The following is a 19,861-nucleotide window of genomic DNA, read 5'->3' on the forward strand; positions in this document are numbered from 1 at the left end:
GATTTGAAACGCTTTTCAAAATAAAGTCTCTGTTATAAGTATTGAACAACATCCAGAGGCAAATCTATTGAGGTATTAAAACAAATAGGTCTTCTAGTCTATTAGGGCCTTTGCTTCCGCAGGGACCCCATGACGAGATATATGCTCTCGTTCTATTCATTTTCCTGATGTCAGATCAATCATGCGACATCCCAACTCAAGGTGAAAGCCATCAAAGTGTCATTCTCCCATCACCGGAGATTCACCGGAAACTCTGAGATGCAGAGACGTGCAGAAAGGCAGCATCAACAACCGAGTTAGAGGAGAAACAGGCAACATGCCCGGAGAGATTAATCTGCTTTACTGCTAGTGCTCAAAGACTCAAACGACTGGGAATGGAGGAGGGAGGAGGGGGCGGTGGGGTGGTGTCACAGTGAAAACAAGTCCCAGCCATAAAACCGGCTCATAAACCTCATCAGGCCGAACGCTGAAAGAGCCGAGATAAAGTCCATCTAATCAATACGATAAGATAAGATGGGGAAACTTTGTTCAGAACTTGGTGCTTTCAGAGAACTGGAAAGAGGTGGGACCTGCTGGGGAGTTAAAGTCTCGGGCGAAGGACAGGGTCAGGTCAGATCTGCCAGGCGTCCATCATGCTGCGGGCTGCGTGTCTCTGCGTCCTCTGGGCCTCCTTCATCCATGGATTCCCGGTGACCAAAGAGAGGCAGAAGCTGCTGCTCATATCCTTCGATGGTTTCCGATGGGACTACGACCTGGACGTGGACACGCCAAACCTTGACCATATGGCCAAGGAAGGTGTAAAGGCCCAATATGTCACCCCTCCATACATCACCGTCACCAGTCCTACACATTTCACCCTCCTTACAGGTAAAACGCTTTGTTTTCTGCACAGGAATACAGCTATAATGATAAGCTAGATAATTAGATTTGGAGTGAGGGAAGAAATGTTCTTCCTTCTGCAGGCCGCTACGTTGAGAATCATGGAGTGATCCACAACATGTGGTTCAACACCACCACAAAGGAGAAGAAGGGCTACTATCAGACTCAGTTTGTGAACGAATGGTGGGACAACGGCACGCTTCCGATCTGGATCACAGCAGAGCGACAGGTCTGAGCAGAACCGGTCCACTCACAGCAACAGAACCCATTTCTATTGCTAAAAAACAGCTCAGAAGTTCTGCCCAGTTTCAGCCATAAATTCTGCCGCCCGTGACGTCGGCACATAATTATTCTGAGAAAGATTCAAACCCTGTCAATTGTGCCGTATGGCTCACTGCCCAGGGTGGCATGCCAAAGGGGGTGACAGAAATAAGGAATTCAATTTGCTCCATTATTTTTGCGAGCAAAAAAAAAACATGTTTTGTAAATAAATATTTGAATAAAAATATGGAAAAATAAGGAAATCCAAAGATTATATTTGGAAAACATACTGATCAAAAAAGATTGTTTTCTTAGGTTATGTTTTTTCAAAATATGCTTTTTTTTCTTCAATAATCATTTTTAATATCACTAATATAATATTACTTATTGTATATTTTTTTTTTACAGATTTAACTTTTTTTTTTACCTTAACTTTTAAAAAGTGCATTTTTAAAATTTTTTTCAGATTGCATTTTTCCTAGTTTTTAAGTCTAGTCACTGTTTACGCACAGAACAAATCCTAATCCTCTTCCGTAGCTTTCCTCTGGAGAGAGGAAAGCTATGGAAGAGGGTTAGGGCCACTGAAAAAAAAAAAAAAAAAAAAAGTTAACTGATTTTTACATTTTACTTCAGTTTAAGATGGGAAAAAAGTCAGAATTCTGACTTTTTTCTCAGAATTCTGTCTTTAATCTCAGAATTCTGACTTTTTTATTGTCAGAATTCGGTCAGAATTCTGAGATTAAAGACAGAATTCTGAGGAAAAAAAATCAGTTAACATTTTTTTTTACCTTGACTTTTAAAAAGCGCATTTTTAAAACATTTTTCAGATTGCATTTTCCTAGTTTTTAAGTCCAGTCATTGTTTACGCACAGACCAAAATAAATGTGTCCTCTCTCCAGAGGAAAGCTACGGAAGAGGATTAGGGCCACTGAAAAAAAAAAAGTTAACTGATTTTTACATTTTACTTCAGTTTAAGATGGGAAAAAAGTCAAAATTCTGACTTTAATCTCAGAATTCTGACTTTTTTATTGTCAGAATTCTGACAATAAAAAAGTCAGAATTCTGAGATTAAAGTCAGAATTCTAAGAAAAAAAATCAGTTAACTTTTTTTTTTTTTTCCTCTGGCCCTAATCCTCTTCCGTAGAAAGCCCACCCCCAGAACTGAAGATTTGAAAAAATATATGTGAAACGCAATTTTAAAATAATAGAAACTTTAAGGGAACTAAAAAAAATAGATAAATAAATATATAAAAAAATAGGTTTTCACATTTTATTTTCTGGGTTTCTTTTCCTCAAATTTCTAATAACAGAACTTGTTCTTGGCTTGCAAAAATAATGGAATAACTTTTGCACCACAGAGAAAAAGAGAAGGAAAGTAACTTTATCTGTAACTTTCACCCAGAACAAGTCATTTGTTTGCACGTCCAATTACTGATTAGCTGAGGCTGCAGTGAGAGCTCTGTAACGACTGAAAGAGTTAGTGTCTCATTCTGATTCTGTTAAAGGGCAGATTTGTTGTTTTATAGAACTAGACCCAGGATTTTATAGATCAAGCAAAATATCCTGTTCTACTCTAAACAGAAACTCCCTGGAATACAAAATGATGGAAACTTTATTATTTTCTGTAGTTTCTTCTATCACTGAGAGGAGGGGGACTGCCTAGTTTGCAGCTTGTGTCAGAAGCACTTCTATAACCATATATTTATAGCTGATAAGGTCTACACCCATGAGTCGACATCTCCAGCAGAGATGTTATAAGCGTGCTCTCCTTTTCACCTTTCCAGGGTCTGAGAGCTGGCTCTCTCCACTTCCCGGGCACAGCTTCCAGTTACCAGGGACAGGTCCCCACGGTGCGAGAAGTGGAGCCCAATTATTACGACTACAAGAACGAGACCCTCTGGCACGAGAACACAGACAAGGTGATGGGCTGGTTCAGAGATCAGAATCTGGACTTTGTGTCTTTGTACTTTGGCGAACCAGACGGCACGGGCCACAGATACGGGCCCGACTCACAAGAACGCAAAGACATGGTGAAGCAAGTGGACCGGACCGTAGGCTACATCCGAGACTCAGCTGAAAAGCACGGGCTGACCGAGCGACTGAACATCATCATCACAGCAGACCATGGCATGACCACCATCTATCGTAGTGCCCAGTTGGAAGAAATCACCCTCTCCAAGATCCCAGGCTTTAACTTCAGCGATGTGTCCTTCCACCTGTTGGACTATGGACCTACAGGGATGATGCTTCCTAATCCTGGAAAGCTGGAGGCGGTTTACAAAGCCCTGAAGGGGGCTCATCCACACCTGCACGTGTATAAGAAGGAGGAGATGCCAGAGCACCTTTACTTCACCAAAAATGACCGCATCCTGCCTATCATTTTATGGACGGACCCTGGATACGTCCTCAATGGGGTGCGTATATTGCTTCTCCTCCTTTCTCCTTGTTTCTTTACCTCTAAACACTGTGGGTGCATCAAATTAATTACATTATAATCAAAAACTTTAAGGTCATAGCTACAACCAGTGTTGGGAAAGTTCTCTTTCTACGTGAACTAGTTCAAAGTTCAGTTCACACATTTTAAAATGAACTAGTTCAGTTCATAGTTCACAATTCCAAAAAATGAACTAGTTCATAGTTCTTTTTTTTTTTTCATATATTGCTCAATTACACCATAGCCTACTGTAGAACCACAGACAGCAATTATTTTATCAGTTGTAACTCTGAAACTGTGCGTCAGATTTCATCTTCATATCCAGTTTTGAATCCTTATCCAACCAGGGTTTACATTAGCATTGAGGGGACAGCATTTCCCCATTGTTGCTTTAACGCTTTGTTGCTGTCCATTCACTTCACACTAGTAGCAGCTGCAGCTTTCACCCCTACAGTATATTCTCAAAAACATCAGGAAAAATGTGCTGCTTGAATGGTCTTTTTTATGAGTAATTATTAAAAGAAAAATAGGAAAGTAGTCTTTAAGGTGCAAATGTTTTTTTTTTATTTTAATAATTTTTTTCCATTTGAAATTCCATTTCAATACATACTAAAAAGGAATACTGGAATCCTGGAAAATTATACCAGGCAGGTTTAACAAACAAGTTACATGGATAGTAAAACCCTCAAGAACAGGGGTCTTCTATGTTTTCCAGACCAAGGACCCCCAAACTGATGGAGAGATGGAGCGGGGACCCCCTAACTATATATATTGTATGAAATTGTGTCCTATAGTCACTCTATTACAGATGGGGTAATGTAAAGAAATAAATTTCTCCCTGGGATTATTAAAGTTTTTCTGATTCTGATTCCTGGTTGTTGTGAAGGAAACGGCGCCCAGCTTGAAAGAGCTCCTGTGTGTCGCTGAATGTGAGCATTGATGACTGAAAGACATCTTTTGTCTCCATTTATCTGTTTACTACAGTGTGTTGGTTTCATGTTAATGAGTATTTAAAGACATTTCAATTAGTGGGGGGAAAAAATGCAGGGGGAATATAAAAATATCAACTAACCATGCAGACCCTCATGCAGTACCTCCGTAGACCCCCTAGGGGTCGCGGATCCCATGTTGAAGACCTCCGCTCAAGAAGATTTTACTAACACAAACTGAGGGACCAGGCTGAGGTAGGAATTTAAGGTTACTGAAGTGAGGATTTTTTTTACTGAAAGCCGGCGGGCAAACTTGTTGCCATCATCCTCACCGACCACCTGGTCATAGACCTGTTTTAAGTCGCCTCCATGCTGCTGTGGCTTCCACGCTGCATTTTGTTTTGATGACGCACGCGGCTGTAGGCTACGACGCTGGTAGCTGGTGTTGCCAGATTGGGTGTTTTTCCCGATACATATTAAGGCCTGTTTACGGTGTGATTTAGCCGGGGTTTCGCCTGGAGGGCTCTATAGAAATCTGGCAACCTATTGAACGGAGTTGAACTGAGAGAGCGTGCCGTTCACAGACGCCAGAATGAACGAGTTCACAATGTCGTTCATTAGGCAATAATGCAGTACGTTCAGTTCACGTTCGCCCAAAATATGAACGAGTTCATGAACTTTCGTTCAATGAACGCGTTCAGGCACAACACTGGCTACAACTTTTTCATCATAACGATTAATCTTTATCCGATTTTAACTTCTGGTTATAGTGTGATGTCACTACCCCATCCGTACCATCAGCTCATTTGCACATGAGCAAGCAAATATTCATCAAAATCGTCATAAATAATGTAATTATTGTTCTAAAATTACTTATATTTATCCTTAAATCCCAAAAAAATGCTAAACTACATATTTAAACAAGACTTTTCCGAGTTAATTTGATGCTTTTTAAATTTTCTTCAATAAACTGCTTGTCTGATGTCCTCATCAGACATGTTGAGAGTAGTCTGGCAAAAAATTATTTAAAATGCAGATAAACCATGTTTATCAGTATTTAAATTGTTTCTTTGTTTAGATTACGCACTATGTGCCATAATTTTAAAACAAAAGGATAAAATAAAACTGACAAAGACTAGATTTATGTCTAAATCCAAAGCCAGAAAAGTTAGCTCCTGGAAGTAGCGTAGGAGCTCACTTCCGGCACAGACGAGTTATAAAACGGAAAGAATTTAAATGCATTTATCTTCTCAGGAAATGCAATAGTAACCTTTTAGACATTATAGTTTAGTGCGCTTATTAAGTAATTTATGTAATTTTTACAAAGTAAAATCAAGAGCGCCTTAAACAACTTTTATTGTCATTTTCTACACACAAAGGGCCGGATCTATCAAAGGTTTGCGTGTATAAAAACGTGAGCTATTTCACTGCGCACGCTAAAAAATGTACAAACTGATCTATCAACAGCGTGCTAAAAGGATTTGGTCTTTAAAACGTGCTAAATAGCGCCTCTTATCCATTTAGTACTTTTTCTGCAATGAATATGCAATATGGGGCGTTTACACGCAAAAGTGCATCTTGTGGGAGGAGAACATGTAAATATATTAATTTAGCACTCACAAAGTGATTTATTAAACCTGAAAGCAATTTTGCTAACAGTATCTGACTCTATATTTAACACGTTTCAAAAGAAGGTGCAAATGGTCTGTATGCGTAATTGCGCACACATGGCAGCGGTTATTGTCGCAAGAAGGAGACATGGAAATGAAGCAAGGAGACGCAGAGAACGCATTTTTTCACTCCGTGTGAATATTTTTGCAATGAAGGAGGAAAACAAAATCATCAAAACATATCGTTTATCCAGCATTGCCATTTTGGAGCTGTTGGGGGAACTCCCAATGGATTTGGAGCCAGCCACAAGGAGGACCCACGCAATACCAGATATCACAAAACTCCTTGCAACATTGCACTTTTTTGCATCTGGGTCATTCCAGCGTACGGTTGCAGCGAGAGCTGGGATCTCCCAATCTAGTTTTTTCAGAAGTGCTGTCCGAAGTGCTGTCCGACGGGGTCGGGGTTCTCCCCCTGCGCCTGTGGAGCAACCTGCCAAATGCTGCGGGTATGAGCCATTTGGTATGTGCATTTTTCTACAGGCCAATACAAAACACCTGTTTTTTTTTTTTTTTACTGCAGTGAAGTAGAAATTCAGCCACATACCACCTTAGGGAATAAAGGTTGCCAAAGTTTATATATATATATTTTTTTTTTTTTGGAGGGGGTGGGGGTGTCACTGTAAGATTAAAATTTCTTAATGCACTAGTTTGCACAAACTACAAACTACTTTGCCGCAAACCACAAAACGCGCAAAACCATCATTTAAATAGGGCGTCTCCAACAGTTTTGCACCTGCCACCAGTTACGCAATCACTCTTGTTAAATCACCCGCAAACCATGGTTCAGCCCCTCGCGCAAAATTCCAGTTTGCGAGCGCAAATTACTGCACGCAAAATTGGATCTTGATAAATCCGGCCCAAAGTGTATACAAGAATTTCGTTTAGTGCATCTTTCCAGACAGGAAATGAACGTTTCTGTTCCGTGAAGTGCAGCCAGATATATCTGGTTACTCATGTGCAAATGAGCTGATGGTACAGATTGTTAACCTGACTCCACCAGATGGATTTGCTCCGCATATCCATCTGGAAACCTTCCGTTGAAGTAATTTTGGGAAGGGACAAAAATACTGGTTAGCTGATTGGCCTATGTTGGTGATAGACGGGCCAAATAAACCAATCAGATCAACGAAGCATATGACGTACTAACAGAGCGACGACGAAGAGGAGCCGATTGATAGATCAAACTCTTGCTGAAACCAGTCGGGAGGAGAGCAAAAACATCTTTTCCTCTGAGAAAAGCCTCCAGAGCAGTGTTTTGCTCTTCTTTCAGTGAAGAAATACTCTGTAATTCCGATAAAACTTGCTCGATAGCCACGCTAACGCTAGTTTCATCGGCTGAAGCCGCCATGTTCTTTAGACTGAACTGTCGCGCTTCTCGTTGCGTCACACCTCAACCCGCCTCAAAGCCAACGCTGATTGGACGTTCGTTTGGTGAACGGCTCCAAATTTTCTTTAACAGAGAGTCTCCAGACTGATTTGCGAGTGAAACCTTGAAAGCTCGCGAGATCAAGGGCCCATGAAGAAAAGTGGGGACATTTTGAAAGGCTAGTACTGTACCAGTACCTGCTTTACACACCATGGTATCACCAGGAAGCTGGGCTGACCCAAATGGACCATTGTCTAGAGGAAGAGGAGGCATCAGAATCAAAGCGAGCTGGGCTTCCTGAATGCCCCGTTTCAGCAAAAGGAGCCCAGAGCAGATTCTGAGTGCAGATTCTTTACGTACATCCACACTCTGTTCCGCTCTGTTCTTTATGTAAATATCTTAAGGATCTGATGTGATTTTCTATGTTTCTAAGACCCAATGAGAAAATGAAATCCTTGCAAAGTGTCACTCTGTGTAAGATGAATCTATGAATTATGGGGTTATTTGATTTGATGAAATTAAATTAAGGGTTTCAACTATAGAGAGAGAAATTTATGAAAGCTGACCTTAACCCGCAGCAGTAAAAACCCAGATCTCATGTTCTTGCTGATATACGGCTTGACGTGCAACACGAAGGACAGTTTAAAGCCCAGGTGACAGGTACCGTGACAGTTCTCTGCCCACAGCAAGTCTTATTGATTTACCCTTTAAAGGGTAAAATAAATTGCCATTTGTGCCACATCCAGGATGCCCCCTTTTTTAAACCGCGAGCATCTCAATAACGCCTTCGGTAAAACATTAACAGCTCCCAGTAAAGCTGCGATTATGATCAGTTTGATTGAAGGAAAATGATGAGCACTTATGGCCAGACAGAGATGATAAGGCTGATAACTGATGCCAGTGCCATCAGGTTTTCAACTCCACAGAGATCCTCACGTCTTGACCTTCCGACGTAATTAAATTAGCCCCACAATTTGCTCTCTGGAAGTTGTGAAACTGAGCTCTTTTCAATCAGAAACAGGAGTGAAATTTTAATCTTGGCACATTACAATTTTAATCAAGTGCATTTGCACGGATAATCCAGGCCTGGCTGATGACACGCAGGGCTCTCGAATGCTCCGCAAAGCTTTTCATGCCTCGAAATTCAAAATTAGCTTCTTTTTTTTCCCCCCGTTTGGCTCTGCAGCAGAAACTGGGAAGCTCCCTGCGAGGGGCTTAAAGAGCAAAAAGGCTAAAAAAAAAAGGGAAAATGTTTGAAGAATCGGTACACTCTGTAAAAGTGGGGTAAGTCACGTCTCGGGGATGTGACCGGCAGTGATCGGGACATTAGCTGACTCTTTGTTCTCTCCCTTTGTGGCTTATAGCCGATTTGGGTCGATCCCAGAGAAAGATAAGCACATCAAGACTGTTATGCAATTACTCAGATAACTGGGTGTTCTACCCATTTTCTTCCCTTTTATCTCACAAAATCAGCAATGAATCATTATAAGTTTGCTTCTTAGTAGTATTTTTTGCAAAGAAATAAAAAGGTAGATTAAAATAATCTGTCATTTAAACAGGGTCATGGGTTGAGAGCAATGAAACGGTAAGAAACTGTCTCCATTTGTTGGCCAATACCTCCCTCTGCTGGAAGTAGGCCGAGCTGTGAAGCCCTTATTAAAATGGAGCACTGATTGAACCATCCAAAAAGGGCCATGAGGGTAAAAATTAAAAATAGAATTTAAATCCTCCTTCTCACATATAAAGCCTTAAATGGCCAAGCTCCATCTGATATCAGAGATCTGATTGTTCCTTATGTTCCTAACAGAGCACTTCGCTCTCAATCTGCAGGTTTACTAGTGGTTCCTAGAATTTCTAAAAGTAGAATGGGAGGCAGATCTTTTAGTTCTCAGGCTCCTCTCCTGTGGAACCAACTACCAGTTTTAGTCCGTGAGGCAGACACCCTGTCTACTTTTAAGGCTAGGCTTAAAACTTTCCTTTTTGATAAAGCTTCTAGTTAGAGTGGCTCAGGTTATCCTGATCTATCTCTATAGTTCTGCTGCTATAGGCTTAGACTGCTGGAGGACATAGGGACCCCTTTTTCATCATTCTGCTTCATTCTATCTCTATTCTCCCACTCTGCAGAATCTGTTAGTAAAATCTATTATGCTCTCTCTGCTTTTTCTCATATTAGCTTTGCATCGTCTGTTCCTGTTTGGCTGTGACTCCATCCTTGAGAGAAATATCCGCTGTGCTGCTGCCATCAACACCTTCTTTTATAGATGTTGGAGATCGGCCTGTTTTTCAGTGTAGTCCTGTTTCTCTGACGGTGACTAACTGGATGTGCTCTCTTCATCTTCTGACATGGGAGCTGGCTTGGAGCTCCTCTTCTGTCTGTTTCCTGGACTGGTCCACCTTTTACAGTTGCCTTTTGTATCTATGCTTCTTTTTCTATGTCTGCTTCTGTCTCCTTGAACCCCATTTGGCCTCAGCAGATGGCTGCTCACACTGAGCCTGGTTCTGCTGGAGGTTTTTTCCTCTTAAAAGGGAGTTTTTCCTCTCCACTGTCGCTACAAGCATGCTTAGTGTGAGGGATTGCTGAAGAGTCAATGAGTCGATGCAATGGTTTTCCTTAGATAGAATTTTTGAATCAACTTGACTGTATGATCTGGTGAACTGGAAAGTTCCTTTCAATGTGTTATGAATTGGTGCTATATATATATATATATATATATATATATATATATATATATATATATATATATATATATATATATATATATATATATATATACACTATATTGCCAAAAGTATTTGCTCACCTGCCTTGACTCACATATGAGCTTAAGTGACATCCCGTTCCTAATCCATAGGGTTCAATATGACGTCGGTCCACCCTTTGCAGCTAGAACAGCTTCAACTCTTCTGGGAAGGCTGTCCACAAGGTTTAGGAGTGTGTTTATGGGAATTTTTGACCATTCTTCCAGAAGCGCATTTGTGAGGTCGCACACTGATGTTGGACGAGAAGGCCTGGCTCTCAGTCTCCGCTCTAATTCATCCCAAAGGTGTTCTATCGGGTTGAGGTCAGGACTCTGTGCAGGCCAGTCAAGTTCATCCACACCAGACTCTGTCATCCATGTCTTTATGGACCTTGCTTTGTGCACTGGTGCACAGTCATGTTGGAAGAGGAAGGGGCCAGCTCCAAACTGTTCCCACAAAGTTGGGAGCATGGAATTGTCCAAAATGTCTTGGTATGCTGAAGCATTCAGAGTTCCTTTCACTGGAACTAAGGGGCCAAGCCCAGCTCCTGAAAAACAACCCCACACCATAATCCCCCCTCCACCAAACTTTACACTTGGCACAATGCAGTCAGACAAGTACCGTTCTCCTGGCAACCGCCAAACCCAGACCCGTCCATCAGATTGCCAGATGGAGAAGCGCGATTCGTCACTCCAGAGAACGCGTCTCCACTGCTCTAGAGTCCAGTGGCGGCGTGCTTTACACCACCGCATCCGACGCTTTGCATTGCACTTGGTGATGTATGGCTTGGATGCAGCTGCTCGACCATGGAAACCCATTCCATGAAGCTCTCTGCGCACTGTTCTTGAGCTAATCTGAAGGCCACATGAAGTTTGGAGGTCTGTAGTGATTGACTCTGCAGAAAGTTGGCGACCTCTTCGCACTATGCGCGTCAGCATCCGCTGACCCCGCTCCGTCAGTTTACGTGGCCTACCTCTTCGTGGCTGAGTTGCTGTCGTTCCCAAACACTTCCATTTTCTTATAATACAGCTGACAGTTGACTGTGGAATATTTAGGAGCGAGGAAATTTCACGACTGGATTTGTTGCACAGGTGGCATCCTATCACAGTTCCACGCTGGAATTCACTGAGCTCCTGAGAGCGACCCATTCTTTCACAAATGTTTGTAAAAACAGTCTGCATGCCTAGGTGCTTGAATTTATACACCTGTGGCCATGGAAGTGATTGGAACACCTGATTCCAATAATTTGGATGGGTGAGCAAATACTTTTGGCAATATAGTGTATATATATACAGGTGCTGGTCATAAAATTAGAATATCATGAAAAAGTAGATTGATTTCAGTAATTCCATTTAAAAAGTGAAACTTGTATATTATATTCATACATTACATACAAACTCATATATTTCAGATGTTTATTTTGTTTAATTTTGATGATTACAAATGACAACAAATGAAAATCTCAAATTCATCATATCAGAAAATTAGAATATTGTGAAAAGGTTCAAAATTGATGGCCCCTGGTGCCACACTCTAATCAGCTAATTAACTCAAACCACCTGCAAAAGCCTTTAAATGGTCTTTCAGTCTAGTTCTATAGGCTACACAATCATGGGGAAGACTGCTGACTTGACAGTTGTCCAAAAGACGACCATCGACACCTTGCACAAGGAGGGCAAGACACAAAAGGTCATCGCTAAAGAGGCTGGCTGTTCACAGAGCTCAGTGTCCAAGCACATTAATAGAGAGGCGAAGGGAAGGAAAAGATGTGGTCGAAAAAAGTGTACAAGCAAGAGAGATAACCGCACCCTGGAGAGGATTGTGAAACAAAACCCATTCAAAAATGTGGGGGAGATTCACAAAGAGTGGACTGCAGCTGGAGTGAGTGCTTCAAGAACCACCACACACAGACGTATGAAAGACATGGGTTTCTGCTGTCGCATTCCTTGTGTCAAGCCACTCTTGAACCACAGACAGCGTCAGAAGCGTCTTGCCTGGGCTAAAGAGAAACAGGACTGGACTGCTGGTGAGTGGTCCAAAGTCATGTTCTCTGATGAAAGTAAATTTTGCATTTCCTTTGGAAATCAAGGTCCCAGAGTCTGGAGGAAAAGAAGAGAGGCACTTCATCCACATTGCTTGAAGTCCAGTGTAAAGTTTCCACAGTCAGTGATGGTTTGGGGTGCCATGTCATCTGCTGGTGTTGGTCCATTGTGTTTTCTGAGGTCCAGGGTCAACGCAGCCACATACCAGGAAGTTTTAGAGCACTTCATGCTTCCTGCAGCTGACCAACTTTTTGGAGATGCAGATTTCATTTTCCAACAGGACTTGGCACCTGCACACAGTGCCAAAGCTACCAGTACCTGGTTGAAGGACCATGGTATCCCTGTTCTTAACTGGCCAGCAAACTCTCCTGACCTTAACCCCATAGAAAATCTATGGGGTATTGTGAAGAAGAAGATGCAATACACCAGACCCAACAATTCAGAAGAGCTAAAAGCCACTATTAGAGCAACCTGGGCTATCATAACACCTGAGCAGTGCCACAGACTGATCGACTCCATGCCACGCCGCATTGCTGCAGTAATACAGGCCAAAGGAGGCCCAACTAAATACTGAGTGCTGTACATGCTCATACTTTTCATGTTCATACTTTTCAGTTGGCCAACATTTCTATAAATCCTTTGTTTTTATTGGTCTTCAGTAATATTCTAATTTTCTGATATGATGAATTTGAGATTTTCATTTGTTGTCATTTGTAATCATCAAAATTAAACAAAATAAACATCTGAAATATATGAGTTTTTATGTAATGTATGAATATAATATACAAGTTTCACTTTTTAAATGAAATTACTGAAATCAATCTACTTTTTCATGATATTCTAATTTTATGACCAGCACCTGTATATATATAAACTGAAATAAATTGCATTGACATCATTCCCCATCCTGTCTTTGCAGTATTTCCCGGTTCAGTTCAACAAAGGAGAGCACGGCTTCGACAACCAGGTGATGGACATGAAGCCCTTTTTCAGAGCCGTGGGTCCGGCTTTCCGCAGGAACCTGTTGGTGGGGCCCTTTGAGACGGTCAACATCTACCCACTGATGTGTCACATTCTGGGCATTCAGCCTGATGTCAACGACGGCCACCTGAACGCCACGCAGCACATGCTGGTGGAAGCCGTTGAACCCGCCGGTGAGTTTTACAGCTGAAGCATTTCAGACACCTGCTCAGAGCTGGAGGGTTTACAGTGAAACTAGAAGGTTCTGCATACTTTTAGAAATGAGACTCAAACTGATATTTTAAAAAGATGCTGTTTGGAGATATAAAAAAATCTAAAAAAAAAAAAAGAAGAAAAAAAAAGTCAAATCTGATAGATTACCTTCTTAATCTCCTCAGAGGCAACCAGGGGCCCTGTGGTTGGTTTGAGTTATAAAACAGAGCCATTTATAAACCAGAGCCCTTTATAAACCAGAGCCCGTTATAAGACAGAGCCCTTTATAAACCAAAGCCCTTTATAAACCAGATTCCTTTATAAACCAGAGCTCTTTATACACCAAAGCCCTTTATAAACCAGAGCCCTTTATAAACGAGAGCCCGTTATAAAACAGAGCCATTTATAAACCAGAGCCCTTTATAAACCAGAGCCCCTTATAAAACAGAGCCCTTTATAAACCAAAGCCCTTTATAAACCAGATTCCTTTATAAACCAGAGCTCTTTATACACCAAAGCCCTTTATAAACCAGAGCTCGTTATCAACCAGAGCTCGTTATCAACCAGAGCCCTTTATAAACCAGAGCCCTTTATAAACCAGACCTCTTTATAAACCAGAGCCAGATATAAACCAAAGCCCTTTATAAACCAGAGCCCTTTACAAAACACCACTTTTATTAAAAGCTTTATTTTCAGATATTAAATAAATATGTTGTTGGATTTTTGCTAAAATTCAAAAGTTATTACACATTTTGCCAAACTTAAGTTGATAAAAGTCTTGTTTTTTCCTCATTGTTTGTGTTTTATTTTAAAACTATGGGATTACATGGAGTCTGATTTCTACCTGAAGTGAGCAAATACTCATATGAGCAGTTTAATATGAAACACATGCAGGTAAACTCTCTATGTAGATTTGTAATGTTTGATGGATACATAAACAACACCATTATTAATTTATAATAAAATACAGTAAAGCAGGTTTGTGTATCAATATTGACCCAATATGATATCAGTATTAACCAAACAAACTTGTAACACCTACATTATAGTGTGGAATGATAGAATTTTTACAGATATATAAAAATATGTATAACTTTTGTGTTAAATGTTTCTATAAGTGTGTTTTTAATCTTTAATTTTAGTATGTTGATGTGAATAATTAACTACTGTATTTTTGTTTTGAGTTTATGTTTATTATACTAACATCTAAAATGTAAAATAGTCAGGATAATCCACTTGTAGGTATCACTGCTGCCACCTTCTGGTTTAGAGGGGAACTGCTTGTTCAGGAGGCTATGAATTATGTTTTTTCTTTATATATATTTAAGTTATCAGCAACTTTAATTACAGTCAAATTAGAATAAACATGCAATTGTTATGAGCATTCAAAAAGCATATTAATACAGATGAGATACCAATATAATGAATTATAATACATGGCTTATATTAAATTAAGGATAGAATAGCAAAATTAAAAAAGAGAGGTGGTGAATCATGTCCACCTGAAAACAACAAACTACCTGGTGGGTGGTTTGGGGGGATGGCCAACAATGATTGGCTGCAGGGGGCCATGGCCACCCTTGGCCCCCCTTTCTAGCTCTATCCCTGAATACAGACAAAACAACAAATTGTGAGGTTCCTCAGGGATCAATGTCAAGTCTTCTGCTCTTCATATTTAGGTTCTAAAATCCTCTTAAATAAATTTAAAGATTAAAAAACTCTAAGCACATGACTCTTAATAAAGTTTCCAGAACTAATAAAAACAAAAAAAAGTGAAACAGTTTGTTGTGAAGAAAATTCTTGTTGGTTCCATAGGAATTAGGATGAAACTGTCCCTCATGTCCTCATGAACAAAAATGCCTTTTAGCAGAGGTGGGCCATAAAGGTTAGCCTACAGGTGTGAATCAGTGCAATGCCAGGGTGGAAATAAATCAGCAATGATTTTATAAATGCAACACAAGCTGCCTTTCTATCCAGGAAGAGAAGACATATTTTAAAAAGCCCAGAGTTCAATGAAAATAATAATAAAAGAAAAATGTTTTCTTTCGTTTCCTCCTGTCAGGTGAAAACGTCAACATGTGGAAAAACGGCTTTATTGGACTTTCTGCAGTAGCTGCATTTCTTCTCTTGGTTTTCATAGTAGCAACATCGTATAATGTCATCAGGAGGAAAAGAAAGAGGTAAGGATAAAAAAAAACAACAACAAATCTACTAGACTATTTGATGGTAAAAGAAAAAAAGGTTTCCAGTTCCTTTCGTTGCCTTTTTATTTGTTTTTTTTTTATCTGCTTATAAGGTTTTTGTCCTCACATCTCTTTTTCAGATCGGACAGTTTTTCAGAGAAAAAGCAGAGCAAACAATCTTCGTTTTGATCATCACATAAATGAAACTTCTTCTTCAGTCATGTGCTGAGAAATGCCTGCTTGTTGACAGCTTTCAATCACACTAGATCAATGATAGGTGGAGCCCAGAAGAAATTAGAGAGTTCTTAAAAAGACCCCATTTAAGAAATAAATATAAGAAGCAGCTGTTTAGTTTAAACTGATGTGAGCCAAGAATGGATGTATATTTTGGATAATTACACACAATCACAACTTTACTTCTTAATTTTAAGTTTTGAAATAAACCTAGTAGGCTATTAGATGCTGCTGATTTATAGCTCTTATCGGTGCAATGGCATAACTGAAGGTTATTTGAAAAGATAAAATTCTGCGTTTTGTGATTTTGTTTATAAATGTTTGTTGGTTTCAATGAGGCCACTGTAGCTTCTGAGTTTCATGTTTCAACAATCTCTTTCTGATTTACCCGCCTCTGTTTCTGGTTAACAGTCAAGATGCAGAAGAAACTAGAGCACTTCCGGTTCAGATTTTCAAAACAAAAGCACTTTCTACATAACACTTCTTTTGCATAGCTTAATAACAAGTATCTTGTGTTGCTCTAATTGACAAACAGTATAAGAAATTGTATAATAAATGTTTCTAATCATATCTGATCGCTTTCAGCAAAACAAACTGATATAAACCTGTAAAATGTTGTTAAACATCTTTTAATGTCAACTTTTACTGCTTATAATGTTTTATACATATTTGCTGTTATTACTATGGAAATGTTTAATTTTACTTTTTAGCTTTTAAATAAAAAGTAAGAATGAATCAATATTTATGTTTTTTTTTTTTAACAAATCCTGTTTGCAGCCCATTAGATTTCACCAGTGGACCATCATGGCTTTGCCACAAGATTACACTTGGTTATTATTTATGAACGTTTTTTGAAGCGACTTTGAATAAAGAAAACCTTTTCAATGGACATTGAGCAGAAAAAGGAGGTAAGAAAGGTAAAAAATAAAGGATGAAAGAAAAGGAGAGAAAGAGAGAGGGAGGAAGAATGAATGAAGGAGGCTTTTTGACTTTTTAACCGCTTTATTTACACAATTGAAACAATAGAATCAATTATTGATGTAAAACAAGACAGTTAAAAATCACTATTAAGGTAAAAACAAGTGTCATCTTTAAAATCATTAAATGAGTAGCTCGTTAAATTGTAAATCTCCTTCATCTGACACAGAACATAAAATGTTAAAACCCTAAAACTGAATAAAATCCTCCATGTTGTGAGTGGCTCTGTGGAAGTGAAACTCCATCTTTATTCTGGCTTTAACGTTGCACTTCCAGAGCCACAGCATCAAGGTGAGCTCCCTCCTGCTGTCTGTCTCTGCAGGACAATAAATGACCAACTTTGCTTCACTGATTAAAAAATTTAAAAGTCGGGCCTTCGGCTTCTTTTTCCAATTCTGGCAAACTCCTTGAAAAAGAATGTTTGTAAAAAAAAAAACGTCACAAAAAGACTAAAATCAATAATTAAAAGGCTAAAAATTCTTTCCATTAAAATGTGCAACACATTTTCAGAGGCGTAGCCAAAAATCAGTCAATAACAAATGTACATTGAGGGGTGGCCGAAAGGCGCCAGAACCTCAGGATCAATCTACACTGTTCCAACAGGAACGAGCACAACATCCATACTTTCTAAATAAAGACAAACTATACTTCCTGCAGCCTTTGCTAACAAATAGATGCATATTTTTAAACATCTATGCTGTGTAAATAAAAGGTATATATAGTGGACAAAATTCTTTCAAGTTTGAGTTCTTGGGCGGACATATTATACATGGTCATTACCGACTTTTATCAATACTCATTATGCAAAAAAATTATATTTAAATATATTAATATCCACATTTAATGAATTTTTAAGTTATTGTTAAAGTAGTTATTTATCTATGATTTCACTGAAGACTCCTAGAGAACTTACGCAGACACATAATTTTCTCTTTACCCCAAATCATTCAAAATTTAGTTCTGAGAAGAGCATGAATTCTGTATTTATCATCTTTAATGTTTGTATATTTATGTGCATAATTAACCACAGTGTTTCTGTTGTCAAGTAGTTGTTAATATATGAAAGATTTAATGTTTAATAAGTTTGAACATTCCCCTTCAGAGTATTACTGCTGCCACAGTCTATATTAGAGAGAAAAGGGGTGGACAATGATTTGCTAAGGGTGGCCATGGCCACCACTAGCTCCGCCCCTGAGCTTATGTCATTATCTCGGGAAAGCAAAGAAAAAAAAAAGTCGAGGGCGACCGCTCTCGTCCTATGTACGGAAGAGGATTAGGGCCACTAAAAAAAACAAAAACAAAGTTAACTGATTTTTAAATTTTATTTCAGTTTAACATGGGAAAAAAGTCAGAATTCTGACTTTTTTTCTCAGAATTCTGAGATTAAAGTCAGAATTCTGACTTTTTTCTCAGAATTCTGACTGAATTCTGACAATAAAAAAGGCAGAATTCTGAGATTAAAGTCAGAATTCTGAGAAAAAAGTCAGAATTCTGACTTTTTTCCCATGTTAAACTGAAATAAAATTTAAAAATCAGTTAACTTTGTTTTTTTTTCCAGTGGCCCTAATCCTCTTCCGTACATATGGAAGCAAATCATTACCATATTTAAAATGAAAAAGCATTTCCAGAAATACTTTTTCATTTTAAGAATGTGGCTGCATTGTTTGACTCATAAATGAAATTAGTAATCAATAATCCTGTTTGCATTTTCATTTTCTTCTTTAACACTGCTAATCCTTTTACTTAATTAAAATTAAAAAGAAAAGGCACTTGAGATTTATTTTTCAAAATGTTCCCCAGCAAATACATTACAAAATTCAATTTGAAATGTAAAATTTGAAAATGAAAAAGTATTTCCAGAAATGCTTTTTCATTTTAAATATGATAACGATTTGCTTCCATACTCGTCCTCCGTAAATTACAAAGTCTGTGAGCAAATTCTAAGAATTTAAAGGAAAATTCCGGTTTTTAACACTTTTAGCCCATTTTCTGTAGTGTCCAGGATGAAATCAAATGATCGACACCAAAATTTTGACAATTGGTCCTGTCTCTGCTATTTGGCTCATGCAGAATCCCCCCCTGGCTGCTTCAGAATGGCTTCCATAGTGCATGTCAGATAATGTCCTTAAAACAACCTTAAACGTTCTTTTTTTAAAATATGCTACTCACCGGGTCGTCAGCGCTGTTCAATGACGTTCCAAAAAAAGTTTCGTGAAGAAAAAACGTTCCTGTAGTGTTTTATTTAGCATTTTGTAAATCCCATTGAGTTCTGTTGGAAAAGTCAATATCCCTCCGCCACCGGAAACGGAAATGGGGCCTGTTTACGCTTAGTTGTAGTCTTTTCGCAAGGCCCAAGTGTTTCTGCTTCACTCTGTGTACTCCGACGTCGAGGTGCTAACGTCTCTGTTAAACACTTTAAAAAACTCTGAAAATGGAATACGAAAGGTGGATTCTTGAGGAGGACATATTGGACTTTGAGTTTGACGGTAGAGGATACCGTCGCCAACTAGTGGTCTGGAGTGTGCAACGCTTCAGATTCGAACGGGAAGCGGAAGTTTATAAGCGGTTGTGATGTATCGGAAAAAATAGTTCTGGGATTTACAAAATGCTAAATAAAACAAGACAGGAACGGTTTTTCTTCACGAAACTTTTTTTGGAATGTCATTGAACAGCGCTGACGACCCGGTGAGTAGCATATTTTAAAAAAAGAACGTTTAAGGTTGTTTTAAGGACATTATCGGACATGCACTATGGAAGCCATTCTGAAGCAGCCAGGGGGGGATTCTGCATGAGCCAAATAGCAGAGACAGGACCAATCGTCAAAATTTTGGTGTCGATCATTCGATTTCATCCTGGACACTACAGAAAATGGGCTAAACGTGTTAAAAACCGGAATTTTCCTTTAAGAACGGGGCTCTTGTTACAGAGTTCTTTTATTTTGAAGGCGCCGCCCGCGCTTCCGGTGCTGTC

At 39.2% G+C, this 19,861-nt stretch overlaps 1 protein-coding gene across 1 annotated transcript; it reads left to right on the forward strand.

Moving 5' to 3' along the window:
* Positions 1-585: 585 nt before the first annotated feature.
* LOC119785571 (ectonucleotide pyrophosphatase/phosphodiesterase family member 7-like) lies at positions 586-16,654 on the forward strand. Its single transcript, XM_038288294.1, has 6 exons — positions 586-867; positions 963-1,108; positions 2,925-3,554; positions 13,243-13,477; positions 15,559-15,676; positions 15,820-16,654. The coding sequence occupies exons 1-6, from the start codon at positions 633-635 to the stop codon at positions 15,866-15,868; spliced, it is 1,413 nt and encodes a 470-aa protein (XP_038144222.1). The 5' UTR covers positions 586-632; the 3' UTR covers positions 15,869-16,654.
* Positions 16,655-19,861: the final 3,207 nt, after the last annotated feature.

The sequence above is a fragment of the Cyprinodon tularosa genome, unplaced genomic scaffold (genome assembly GCF_016077235.1).
Source record: "Cyprinodon tularosa strain WSP-4 unplaced genomic scaffold, ASM1607723v1 ctg250, whole genome shotgun sequence".
In the NCBI taxonomy this organism is placed as follows: Eukaryota; Metazoa; Chordata; class Actinopteri; order Cyprinodontiformes; family Cyprinodontidae; genus Cyprinodon; species Cyprinodon tularosa.